General features: G+C 40.7%; 1 protein-coding gene across 1 annotated transcript; it reads right to left on the bottom strand.

Moving 5' to 3' along the window:
- Positions 1–2,921: 2,921 nt before the first annotated feature.
- On the bottom strand, positions 2,922–11,743 carry wdr55 (WD repeat domain 55). The gene is made up of 5 exons (XM_085759253.1): positions 11,462–11,743; positions 8,872–9,057; positions 7,047–7,153; positions 5,588–5,857; positions 2,922–3,267 (listed from the first exon to the last, which is right to left on the bottom strand). The coding sequence occupies exons 1-5, from the start codon at positions 11,741–11,743 to the stop codon at positions 2,937–2,939; spliced, it is 1,176 nt and encodes a 391-aa protein (XP_085615379.1). The 3' UTR covers positions 2,922–2,936.
- Positions 11,744–12,956: the final 1,213 nt, after the last annotated feature.

The raw sequence follows: 12,956 nt of genomic DNA, 5'->3' as shown, positions 1-12,956 counted from the left end.
ACATTAAAGTTTATTTTGATTTTTGATTTGATTGAATTGATTGTTCCAAAATACCAACAAATATTGATTTGTTTTACTAAAACAATCTTTTTTAAGACTTTGTTTTAAAAAAGAAAAGTGTTTTCAGCTATCAGTAACTGTCTACTTTACTGTAACGGTCTGTGTGTTTGCGTCTATCACAGTGTTTCTCTATGAGCCTGCACCCACACCCAATATGGATTTATTGAATCCGCATAAAGTATTTTATCATTTCAGAGTTTTGTCCAGACAGAAACTGCGTTTTCAGAATAGATTTGAATGGTCAAAGATACAAGCATTCTTCAAGCATTCAACAAGAATTCTTTGTTTCTGCCACTAGATGGGGCCGGTGGTGCAGCGTATCTGAAGTAAACATCCTACATAGCATGCCGTTCCAGTCTCATGACAAAAAGAAATTCTGCATTTGCTCCACAGACACTACACTGTGGGCTATATTTTGTATACATTTAGTTATGGCTGCCCTCAACCTATTTATTGCATATTTCAGTTTTTTTTATTGCTATTACTGCTGTATTTGCAGTAATGCTCCTGAGGTAATGCTTTTTGCTTAAATTGACTGTGATCATAATTATTGTAAATTCTCTGTCAAGCCAAGTGGCTATTTCACTTCACTCAGTTACTACTACATGAACAAAAACCTGCCATCAACAATTAGGGCAAGTTAGAAAGCCAACAACTTTTTTTTTTATTCCAAAACTAAAAAGGTAGGACAATGTAAGTGAAAATGCCAAATTAAACCCCTTTAATTCTTCATCTCTTTTCACATTTCAGGAACTGATATGTTGGATAGCTTTAAAGAACATATTTATTTCATACAAATACATTTTTATACAAATTTAGCCAGGTTTTATTAGACAATGGCAGAATGCCTTTCTTTCTTGTTACCTGTTTGTATAACACAGGGCTGAACATTTTCTGTACATATACCTGACATTTGGTATCGACACCAAAACTACAGTTTGTTTGGTTTAGTTTTTTACAAAATTGAGTATTTTTGTCAAACAAACATAGAAAAAAAAGAAAAAAAGCCAACATTCCCAAATGTTGTGTAAGCATGAGCAACCATAAGAGTCTTTGCCAAAGTGAAATCAACATTTGAGCTGATTTATTATTACATAGTTATTATTATTTCAGCTTTGGATCGTTGGTAATAACATTTGCTCCATCAACAGTCAGTTCAGTGTTTAATCCTCTGGTATATTCACTGTTCATCCCACCACATTTCCATTCGCTGGTTGGTTTCTTGGTCCCATCTGAAATGTGAGGCCAGGATTGGAAGTTCAGCACCTTCTAGTGTTTTTTTTTACAACGTCATCCATCCGTGATCATGTTCACACTTTAGAGGCACTTAGGATGACAGCACTGAGCATTCAGGACTAAAACTTGTCCAAAAGGCACAATAATGACGAACCAGAAACATTAAAGGGATAGTAGCATTTTTTTTTTTAAAGTGGGGTTGTATGATCTTCAAATAGCCCCTAAGTACTTTCATTGCAGTAGAAGACTCTCTGCACTCCTCCTGTTAGCACACTGCAAAAACTCAAAATCTTTCCAAGAATATTTGTCTTGTTTCTTGTCAAAATGTCTCATTTCTAGTCAAAACTAAACTCTTTCCACTTTGAATAAGACTCATCACCTAAAAATGAACTTGTTTTTAGATCATTTTCACTTGTTCCAAACTAATTTTCATTTGAAACAAGTAGAAAAATCTGCCAGTGAAAGAAAGTTTTTTGTGCTTGTAATAAGAAAGAAAAACTTGTTCCACTATCAGATTTTTCTACTTATTTCAAATGAAAATAGACTTGAAAGAAGTAAAAAGTGTCTAAAAACAAGTTACTTTTTATGTGATGAGTCTTATTTTAAGTAGAATGAGATTTGTTTTGACTAGAAATAAGACAAATATTCTTGGTAAGATATTTGACTTTTTGCAGTGCAACGCCAGCCCATAATAGCCCTGCCCAGAGATTTACAACATACAGTGTTGTGAACAGACCCAAAGAAACGGCCTATTTTCACGGCCTAAAAGAGGTTTTACCTGAAAAAAAATACACAGTTCCATTGTTCGCTATAATATAATTTTTTCCAGCTCCTCAAAGTGCAGGAAAAACACAGTTTTTATTTGGACCTAACCAACTGCTGATCGGCGGGCGCTAACCCTGGGCGGAGGGATACGTGAGTTGGTTAGGTCCAAATAAAAACTGTGTTTTTCCTGCACTTTGAAGGGCTGGAAAAAATTATATTATAGCCAACAATGGAACTGTGTATTTTTTTCAGGTAAAACCTCTTTTAGGCCGTGAAAATAGGCCGTTTCTTTGGGTCTGTTCACAACACTGTATGTTATAAATCTCTGGGCAGGGCTATTATGGGCTGGCGTTGCACTGCAAAAAGTCAAATATCTTACCAAGAATATTTGTCTTATTTCTAGTCAAAATGTAATTTCTAGTCAAAACTAATCCCATTCTACTTAAAATAAGACTCATCACATAAAAAGTAGCTTGTTTTTAGACACTTTTTACTTCTTTCAAGTCTATTTTCATTTGAAATAAGTAGAAAAATCTGACAGTGGAGCAAGTTTTTCTTTCTTATTACAAGCACAAAAAACTTGCTTTCACTGGCAGATTTTTCTACTTATTTCAAGTGAAAATTAGTTTGAAACAAGTGAAAATGATCTAAAAACAAGTTCATTTTTAGGTGATGAGTCTTATTTAAAGTGGAAAGAGATTAGTTTTGACTAGAAATAAAACATTTTGACAAGAAACAAGACAAATATTCTTTTGCACTGTGCTAACGGGAGGAGTGCAGAGAGTCTTCTACTGCAATTAAAGTACTTGGGGGCTATTTGTAGATCATACAACCCCACTTTTAAAAAAAAATGCTACTATCCCTTTAAGCAGCTTTTAATCGCTGCCACTGTCGCTATCACTATCATCCTCTTCCTCCTCCTCTTCCTCCTTCTTCTCCGTTTCCTCTACGAGTCCAGAGAAGAAGTCGTTGTCTCCGTGGGCTTTCTTGCTGAGCGACTTCATCCGTCCGTCTTTCTTCTTCCTCTTGCGGTACTCGTTGACGGTGGTGTCGGGCAGAGCCGAGATGTCCCAGAACTTGATGAGCTGGTCGTGGGCGCAGCTGACCAGGAAGCGGTTGTCGTGGGACTTGACCAGCTCCTCGATGGGTTCACCGACGTGCTGCCCGATGCAGCCGATCACCCGGTTGGGAAGCAGGTTGATGGCTCTGAGGGAGGACAGACACAACCACATCACTTTATTATAAAACAGAAAGGTGAAATCCGGCGATCTGATTGGCTGTTAACCGTGGTATAATGAGTATATACCACGGTTACTATTCTAAAGCCTCATCACAGCGTAGACCAGGGCTATTCAATTACAAATTCAGTGGGGCCAGATTTTAAAACCGAGACCTTAAGCTGGGCCGGACATTTTCAGCGGTCAATGAGGAGAAGGTTATTACAAATGAGGGGCATTTTTAAAACCCAGCATTAACTACTAAATAACTTACTAAACAAAAGAGAATAAGTCAATAAAAGTAGTAGCCTAGTGATAGTAGTAGTAAAGATGTAGGCTAGTTGTTAATGCTTTGAGTTGGAGGTTTTTTTAGGAACTAAAAGTTTCCTGGGGCCTGCTACTGTCCTCTGAGTTTCCACTGAGGTTTACAGCAGGGGGTTATGTAAATCACTAAATGTAGCCTAGTCTTAAAATTAGGCCTAGAGATGAACACAGATTTCTTCTCTAACATATTTTGATTGGTGAAAAACAAGGAGCAAAATATTTATCCCAGTTCTGATTGCTCCATTGCAAGCAGGCTAGTTGCGTTGACATTAAATTATTGGTTACTTCATTCCCTCAAAAAGAAAAAAGAAAAAAGGACATTGTATTGTTGGCTGATGGGAGGGCTGAGGATCGGTCAGCTGCTCTCCAGAAACACCGTGTCGTGCCACAGCAGCTGACCGACCGAGCCTCGGTTCTACCGGTAACTTTCAAAACAACGCACTGACCGGGTGGGTGGGTTGTGTGTTGCTAGGCTGCGTTGAGTGGTGCATTCACTGTCTGAACTACAGTAGGGATTTGGAGTTCTCGCAAAACATGTTTCCTTCTGTTTTTGTTTCGTTTTGTTTTATTTTTTTGGGTCAACCCACGAGCCGGGCCACTCGGACATTGGTTCGGGGCCGGATGTGGCCCGCGGGCCGCCAATTGAATAGCCCTGGCATAGGCTATCACTCCGCGTCAGGCACGTATGACTGGTATGAATGGAAGTTGTTGTCATGTATCCACGACAACGGACTATTGCAGTCTGTAGCAAAAGACAGTTGATGTTTTTACGATGTTAAAAAATGTAGTAGTAGTAGTAGTAGTAGTAGTAGTAGTAGTAGTAGTAAACCTTTATTTTATCAGGCAAGAATTGCTAAGAATACATTCTTAAAATTGACTTAAGTCAATCTGGATGAACTGGGAAGAGGACAGACCCCGGTTCGTCCAAATTTGACGAACCAGGAAGAGGAGCTTCGAGAAGCTTCCGCTACAAAACTAGCTTGAAATATAGACTTATTTAATTTTTTTTGCAGGGTTCCTACGCATGTATGGAAAGTATGAAAAAGTTTGGAATTTGATTTTATACATTTCCAGGTCTGGAAAAGTATGGAAAATAGAAACTATTGTATGGAAATATATTTATCTTAATACTTATCTGGGTTTGGTCTCATCTGAAGTTATTTGGGTTCATTATTTTGTATGTGCTATTATACCTAGCTACAATCTCCAGGAAATGACTTGGTTACATAATGGCATACACGTTCAGAAACAAATGATTAATTGCATGATTTTTTATATTATGCACATCTATTTCCTCAAATATCACAAATAATTTGATTTTTTTTTAACCGAGAAGTCTGGAAATTAGGGTCTGGAAAAAGTATGGAATCTGGAAATTTCAAATGTGTAGGAACCCTGTTTTTGGGATAATTTTGCATTTCGGGGCTTCAATACAAGACGGACATTACATACGAGCAGCATGGAGGTATTTGGATGTTTTTTGGTGTGTCTTTTTGTTACGAAGACAGTTGGTATCCATTTGCAACCGTCATATGGACATGCACTGCTACGCCGAGACCCCCTGTAACTCAGAGAAGCCACGGAGGACTCTGAAACTTCTCCCAGCCCTTAGTCCACATGAGGGGGAGGAGATAATGAGTGAAATTTCAATTTTGGGTGAACTGTCCCTTTAAAGATTTTCAAATCAAATCAAATAGAGGCCGCATTCCTTGTAGACTCACATTATACGGATATACGCGGCTCTCGGCTGGAGCTAATTTCATCAGAAAGACTTGTAATGACACCAAAGTTATCTGGGGGAGGAAATGATCGTATTTTATGCTAGAAATAAGGTCCAGATTGTAAAAAAAAAAAAGGTAATTATCCTTTAAAAAGGTATGTGACCAATTCTGAGGTCAGTTCCAATCAATGGTTACCAATGGTAATCAGTGGTTACCAATGGTTACCAATGGTTACCAATGGTTACCGACGGTAACCCGACTGACCGGATGTATCCGTCCATGGAGCCGGTGCACATGATGTTGTCGGTGATGGGGGCGATGCAGTCCACCGACTCGGCCTGGAGGGCGAAGCGGTCGCTGGTGGCCCCGAAGCCGTTCCAGTTGAAGATGTAGACGGTCCCCTCGCTGGAGCCGCACACCACCTTCCTGCCGCGCTTCATCAGCGCCACCGAGGTCAGGTCGCCGCTCTGGTACTCCGACAGCAGCTCGAAGCGCCGCCGCTTGATGTTGAAGACGCCCATGGTCCCATCACCGCTGTGGCCAATCACAGGAGAGCAAAGGTCAGCTTGGACTGGGATGTTAGGTGGTCAGTTTAGAAACTCAGATAATCATATTCAAAAGTTGGACCATTAGAAGATGAGTTGGGGCCACTGAAAAGCCAGAATGGACCAATTGGAAACCAGGTGAGTTTGTCAAAAGTTCATCTTGGATTGGATTGTTACGTGGTCATTACTTGAAGCCACTGAACAACAAATCTTGGGGAACTGTTACCGTTTTCAAACTTAAAGGGATAGTTCACCCAAAATTTCACTCATTATCTCCTCCCCCTCATGTGGACTAAGGGCTGGGAGAAGTTTCAGAGTCCTCCGTGGCTTCTCTGAGTTACAGGGGGTCTCGGCGTAGCAGTACATGTCCATATAACGGTTGAGAACGGAGCTCACTTTTCTTCGTCCAAAAAGACACACCAAAAAACATCCAAATACCTCCATGCTGCTCGTCTGTAATGTCTGTCTTGTATTGAAGCCCCGACATGAGAAATTGTTCCAAAAAAAATTAAATAAGTCTATATTTCAAGCTTGTTTGTAGCAGAAGCTCCCAGTGTCTCAGTTCACTGCTTTGCCTGTATCATTGCACTGACCGGCGGAACAATTTCTCATGTTGGGGCTTCAATACAAGAGGGACATTACAGACGAGCACTATGGAGGTATTTGGATGTTTTTTGGTGTGTCTTTTTGGACGAAGAAAAGTGAGACCCATTCACAACCATTATATGGACAAATACTGCAACGGCGAGACCCCCTGTAACTCAGAGAACCCACGGAGGACTCTGAAACTTCTCCCAGCCCTTAGTCCACATGAGGGGGAGGAGATAATGAGTGAAATTTGAATTTTGGGTGAACTATCCCTTTAAACCACGACAAATATCATCATCGCACGAAAAAAAATGGACCGTTAGAAGATGAGTTTGGGCAGTCAAAAAGTCAGGATGTAGAATCCAGTTCACCACAACAGCATGGACCAATCAGAAACCAGCTAAGATCATCAAGAGACCATGATCTTTGGAGCATCAAAAACCAGTTTAGAGTTTACTGAGACCATTTGGCCAGAAGCTTGTGGCATCCTTGAAACCACCAAAAACATGGTTGACTTTAAAACCATGATGTTAAATACACAATATCTGTGTTTACTGGGGCAAAACAAGGTTGTCTTGGAAACGGTTTACCTGGCTGTGAGCAGGATCCTCTTGGCCTGGTCCACAGCGATGTCAGCGATGTAATCCTCATGCTGCTTCAGGTCCATGATGGCCGTCCCTTTCCTCATATCCCAAACCTTCAGGAAAATAAAACACACACAAGAAAATCAATCAATCAATAGGAATTCTGGACCTGCAACCTTGATGTCAACACTGATATTTCGTCAAAGGTCGGAGTCTGGATTAAACTAGGTCTTGGTCTGATCGGTATTTCAGTCTATGACCAATTACAGACTATGAAAGAGATCTGCTTAGACCATGACAAGACCATTTCGGGTCTGTCAAAGACCACCTTATTGGACTGGACCATCAGGACACCAACATGGACTATGGTAAAAACATAATGAATCATGTGATCATTAAAAGGACCAGATTAGACCATATTCTACAAGACGTTTCTCCTCTTATCCAAGGGGCTTCATCAGATCAGTTCGTACGCAACAAGTCTCACTAGTCTACTAGTCCGCACTAGTTGGACCAACTACACTGCAAAAACTCAAAATATTTGTCTTCTTTCTTGTCAAAATGTCTCATTTCTAGTCAAAACTAATCTCTTTCCACTTAAAATAAGACTCATCACCTAAAAATTAACTTGTTTTTAGATCATTTTCACTTGTTTCAAACAAATTTTCAATTGAAGTAAGTAGAAAAATCTGTCAGTGAAAGCAAGATTTTTGTGCTTGTAATGAGAAAGAAAAACTTTTCTAGTTGATTCAAGTGAAAATGTGTTTGAAACAAGTGAGAATTATCTAAAAACAAGTTAATTTTTAGGTGATGAGTCTTATTTTAAGTGGAAAGAGATTAGTTTAGACAAGAAACGAGACATTTTGACAAGAAAGAAGACAAATATTTTGAGTTTTTGCAGTGTAGTTGGTCCAACTAGTGCGGACTATAGTGAGACTTGCGTACGAACTGATCTGATGAAGCTCCTTGGATAAGAAGCGAAACGTCTTCCCAGACAAATACAACAAGTCCAGTTACCTACGATTCAATTTTCCCAGAAGATAAAGCTGTAGTATGTAACTTCTGTCTGTCGATCCCACAAGAAATTCTGCGTCATTATAAAAACCCAAATTTGTTCCGTTTATTTGAAACCAAAGATAAGATCGCAGATGAGCTGTTATGAGCCACTTAGTAGGCTACTATATCACTTTGACTATTAAAGGGATAATTGGGCAAATTGGCCCATTGTCATAATCCCTTTCGGTTCGTTACCTTTAATTGTCGGTGCAAGCTATTTTTAATAAGATAGGAGATAATTAACAGAACCTTACCAGACAGAGTTGTTTTAGAGGGAAATACAGAAACTGCTTGATGAAAAACTGTCCCTGAAGGCAACACGCATCAGCGGTTTTGCATGAATTTCCCTCTAAAACAACTCTGTGTGGTAACGTTGTGTTATTATCTCATAGCGTGGTGAATGTGCAGGTCACAACTTGTCCACCAGAGCGTTGTGGAGTTGTTGGATTGTGTATTTGATGAGTTTGATGAGGGAAACCAACAAAGAAATACCATAATGAGCCTCCGTAGCGTAGCTCTGAGCTCCGCCGTTCTAAAAACAGCTTGCACCGACAATTAAAGGTAACGAACCTACTGCTATGACTATAGGGATTATGGCAATGGGCCAATTTGCCAAAATGTTGAACTATCCCTTACATTTAAGTGTAAATCAACCCCCAGACCACATTTTTAGATGATTTTGGTACCAGTACAGACTAAAAACCAGACATTGGGTCCACCTGACCACATCTTGGCCTCAGTGTTAGATGTAAGACAGATGTTTTAGTCTCCAGACCTTCAGCGTGCCTCCATCGTCCCCGGTGGCCAGGATGTTCTCGTCCACCACCAGCAGACTGTTGATGGCAGCTCCGTGGGCCCCGCGGATCCTGGAGACCAGCTGGCCCCGCTCCACGTCCAGCATGTGGACGGCCTTGTCCCGGGACACGCTGTACAGCTTCAGCCCGTCACTGGAGAAACGCACCTGGTTGATGAAAAAAAAAAAAAAAAAAAAAAAACGGCTTAAAGCAGAAGTAAGCGGAATGTTTGTGTTCAAACCTGTTCTTCCCTGAGCCTATTTTCCAGGCCTCTGCTCGAAAATTGCATATCAATAATAAAATGAGTATATCTCGGTCTATTTGAATAATTTTGGTGTCATTGAACAGGGGACACTTTGAGGATTGTTGAGATGTGTAATTATCAGTATATCTGTTACTGGTGAAGAGTAAATGAAGATGGCACACAGCAAAAATTAAATAAATTCAATGCTCGCCTAAAAGAAAAAATCATTATTTTTCATGAGTGCCCTTTAGAATAATGCTAAGATAGCTAAAACTCTCTATAAAACCATTGTACAACATATGAACATTGTCTCTGCAGTGGTTGATTCTGATTAATTGAAGCAGAATAAAATTATTGAGATTTTACTACAAGATATTCAGGCGAACTTTCCAAAATGTCCATTTTTGGCCCAGCTTGGAACAACCTGCTACTATAAACCATTGTTTAATCTTTATTTTCACACAATTTGCATAAACTAACTGTAAAAGAATCAATCGGGATTTATTAATATAATATAAATAGGTGTTTTCTGGATGCATGCGTCTGGATGCAGGGAAAGCCTGTCTGGCTGTCTCATGACGCGCAGCTGTAGCGCTGCAGCGGATCGACCAATCAGGGTCATTCACCTATCGTTGTGACCGTAAGAACCAGTAGAATGAAGCTAGACCCACGCTGGTTTCATTGACAGCACTGGCAGCCAATGGGAACCAGTATAAGCCAGGCTGTTGTTGCGCGTCAGAGCCGGAAATACGCCACACAGACACGGGAGGAAGTAGAGTTGCATGCTGGGAGTTGTAGTCCTTCAAACTGAACGCCGTTTACAGTTGTGGATTACACTTTTTGTTGCAATATTTGGTAAGTAAGACTGCTTTTCTGGTTTTGTTTTCCAAATGCGCTTGTTGTTGTTTATCGTATTAGGCTGCTGGATCAGTGAAACTTGGTCGTAGATAAAAATGGTATTTTTGGAATCTGTGGAGTGTCTGCTATCGTGTGGCTACAATTAGCTCCTGGTCAGATCAAAGACGCCTGTTTGCTGGCTCGGTTTCTCTGTCTAGCGCGTTTTTCAGTGTTTGTTCGTGTTTTCGTGACAAATTGTTTGATCGCTCGGTGTTGTAACTGTGTTGGTTTGTCGAATGTTTATATGAGCGTTTAGCGGAGATTCTCAGCTTTCTGTTGATATGCAGCATGTCTGTGTGTTGTTGTGTTGTCGGAGAGCCCCCGTATACGGGGGCTTCAGGGAAGAAGATTAATATAAGTCTTAAATAGTTCTATCTTCCGACAGCAATCACTAGAGTGTTTGGTCTGAAACACGGGTCTGTCAGTCACTCTGCTCTGCTCTGAGCCCAGGAGAAAACTTCTTGTATACTTCCTTGTATCCTACAACCTTTATCCAATGAGGAGAGAGAACGGCATAAAGGGGCAGTCCTCTCTGTGTGTGAATGTGGTGACGTAGGGACGAGGGCGGGGGCTGCTAACTCCATCTGCTGACAGGAAGTTAGACAAAACCACCGGATCGCTTACTTCTGCTTTAAAGAGAATGGTTTGTTCGAACATCCTGTGGCCTCTCGTCTTGGTATCACTGGGGTATGAATAATTTTGGACATGGTCATTTTTGTTCAGAGTTCAAATAAACACCTTTAACAATGTAACTTTTTAAATAAATTGGTCATGGCTCCAGACTTTCCCTCATGTCCTATTCATGTCAAATCCGAGTTGAAATACTAATCTGTGACTGACAAAATTAAACCAGCACTAAGTAACTTTTCAACCTTCATTAAATATTTTCATAACTTTTGTGATGATACATCGACTTACAACAAGTTGAATGACACCTCTGTCATGGCCTGAGGGGGTCTGTATCATTATGGTCTGTATCTCTTTCTCTGGCACTAAGCAGCTTTGAGGAGCATGGTAGGAACCCTGCTCTCACTTTACTTTCACTTTCACTTTTGCGAGTCACAACAAGGAGGGAACAGGCAAAACGGCACTTTAGCAATGGATTATGTTTGTGTTTTCACTTTGAAATGATCCACTGGAAACAGAAACTTAGTTTTGATGTCTTCTGTTAATTTTAATGCAGGATATTAACAGGGCTTCACGCTAGTGTTCATGGGAAATGGAGTCTTCCTTCAGGCAAAACACTACCGCTTTGGTCCACAGGCACCGCCAAACTCAACCAAAACTGAAAGTTCTTTAGTACTGCTTTAATAAATTCCCTGTATTTTCCAGGGGTATGAATAATTTTGAGGACGATTGTATCTAAAAAAAAAAAAAAAAAGAAAGAAAAAAAGAAAGAAAAAAAGACAGAAAGAAAGAAAGCAGCTTACCTGTCTGCAGGACTTCATGTGGTGTCCAGAGGACCAGACTTCTCTGTTCTGTCCCTCGGTGCAGGAGTAGGAGAAGGCGTAGACGTCTCCGTCCACGTCCCCACAGACCAGCAGCTCTCTGCCGGGGTGCAGGGCCACGCTGTTGGCCGCCGCCTCCAGGGCGATGTCCTGAGGGGTGTCACGGACCCTCGGCGCCGGGGGCTCATCATCCTCACCATCATCATCTTCATCATCTTCATCTAGACAAGGCAAGGCATCTTTATTTATATAGCAGCATTTCATACCAAGGCAACTCAATGTGCTTTACATAAAGACTAAACATTTAAAAAAGAAGCATAAGACAGAATAAAAACAAACAAAACACTGAAAACAGAGTTGAAAGCAAGAGCAAATAAAAGTAAAATAAAAGAAAATAGATAGGCTAAAGTTTTAAGTTCTCAGCTATACTGTAAGCATGTGAAAAGAGAAATGTTTTTAACCTGGATTTAAAAGTGTTTACCACCATGTCTGGTCTGAACTCTGCTCCACTATCTGACCTGAGTCACTAGATCTCAGAGCTCTACTGGGTTTAGACTCTACTAACATGTCATTCATGTAGTTTAGACTCTACTAACATGTCATTCATGTATTCTGGACCTAAACCATTCAGTGATTTGTAAACCAGTAGCAGAACTTTAAAATCTATTCTGTAGCTGACTGGGAGCCAATGTAAGGTCTGAAGAACTGGGCTGATGTGATCTGATCTCTTTGTTCTGGTTAAAACTAACTTAAGAATGTTATATCAAAGCAAAAAGAAAAGAAAAGATTATGATAAAGATCTTTATTCTGAGGGTAATGGGGGTGGGACTAGATCAGCTTTAGCTTCTCCCGCTTTCCCTTTGTATTATCTGAACTAAGATGAAGTGTGATGATGATGATTTAATTGACATGCCCGAAACAAACTAATTGATTGGTTGATTCTGAATGAGCTGCAGCTGTCTGATGCTTCTTTGGGGGAGACCAGTCAGTTACAGTTACAGTAAGTTAGTCTAGTCTACTGGAGATAAAAGCATGAATTACCATCTTCATCCTCACCAGAACCAGAACCAGAACCAGAACCAGACCCAGACCCGGACTGCTGCTGCTGCTGCTGCTGCTGCGGGTCCTGGTCTACAGCCTCGGGGTCTCTGGAGGTCGATGCTGCTGCTGCTTCATCTTCATCTTCATCTGCTTTTACGGAAGCGGCTTCAACGTGCTCCGTGGAGGCCGCCATGTTGTTTTCCTGCTAGCTCTTAGCTGTTCTAGCCGAGCTGAGCAACCTGCATCGTTTCCGGTTCAGTCTGTCCCGTGCTAAGCCTCGTGCGCCCCCGAATGGCATGACATAGCATTGCAAAAATACCAAAAGTGCCCAGAAAACCCAGCACAGCTCCACTACTTCGTTCTGTATACGTAAGGGATAATGTATAGTTCGGAGGTTGTTATGGAGAAATAAACCCCGACAGGTTGTATGGAACTC

Source organism: Trachurus japonicus, chromosome 18, assembly GCF_045865225.1.
Source record: "Trachurus japonicus isolate A0001 chromosome 18, Traja_1.0".
Lineage (NCBI taxonomy): Eukaryota > Metazoa > Chordata > Actinopteri > Carangiformes > Carangidae > Trachurus > Trachurus japonicus.
Note: the sequence above shows the minus strand (reverse complement) of the source record. Positions and strands in the feature narration are given on the sequence as shown.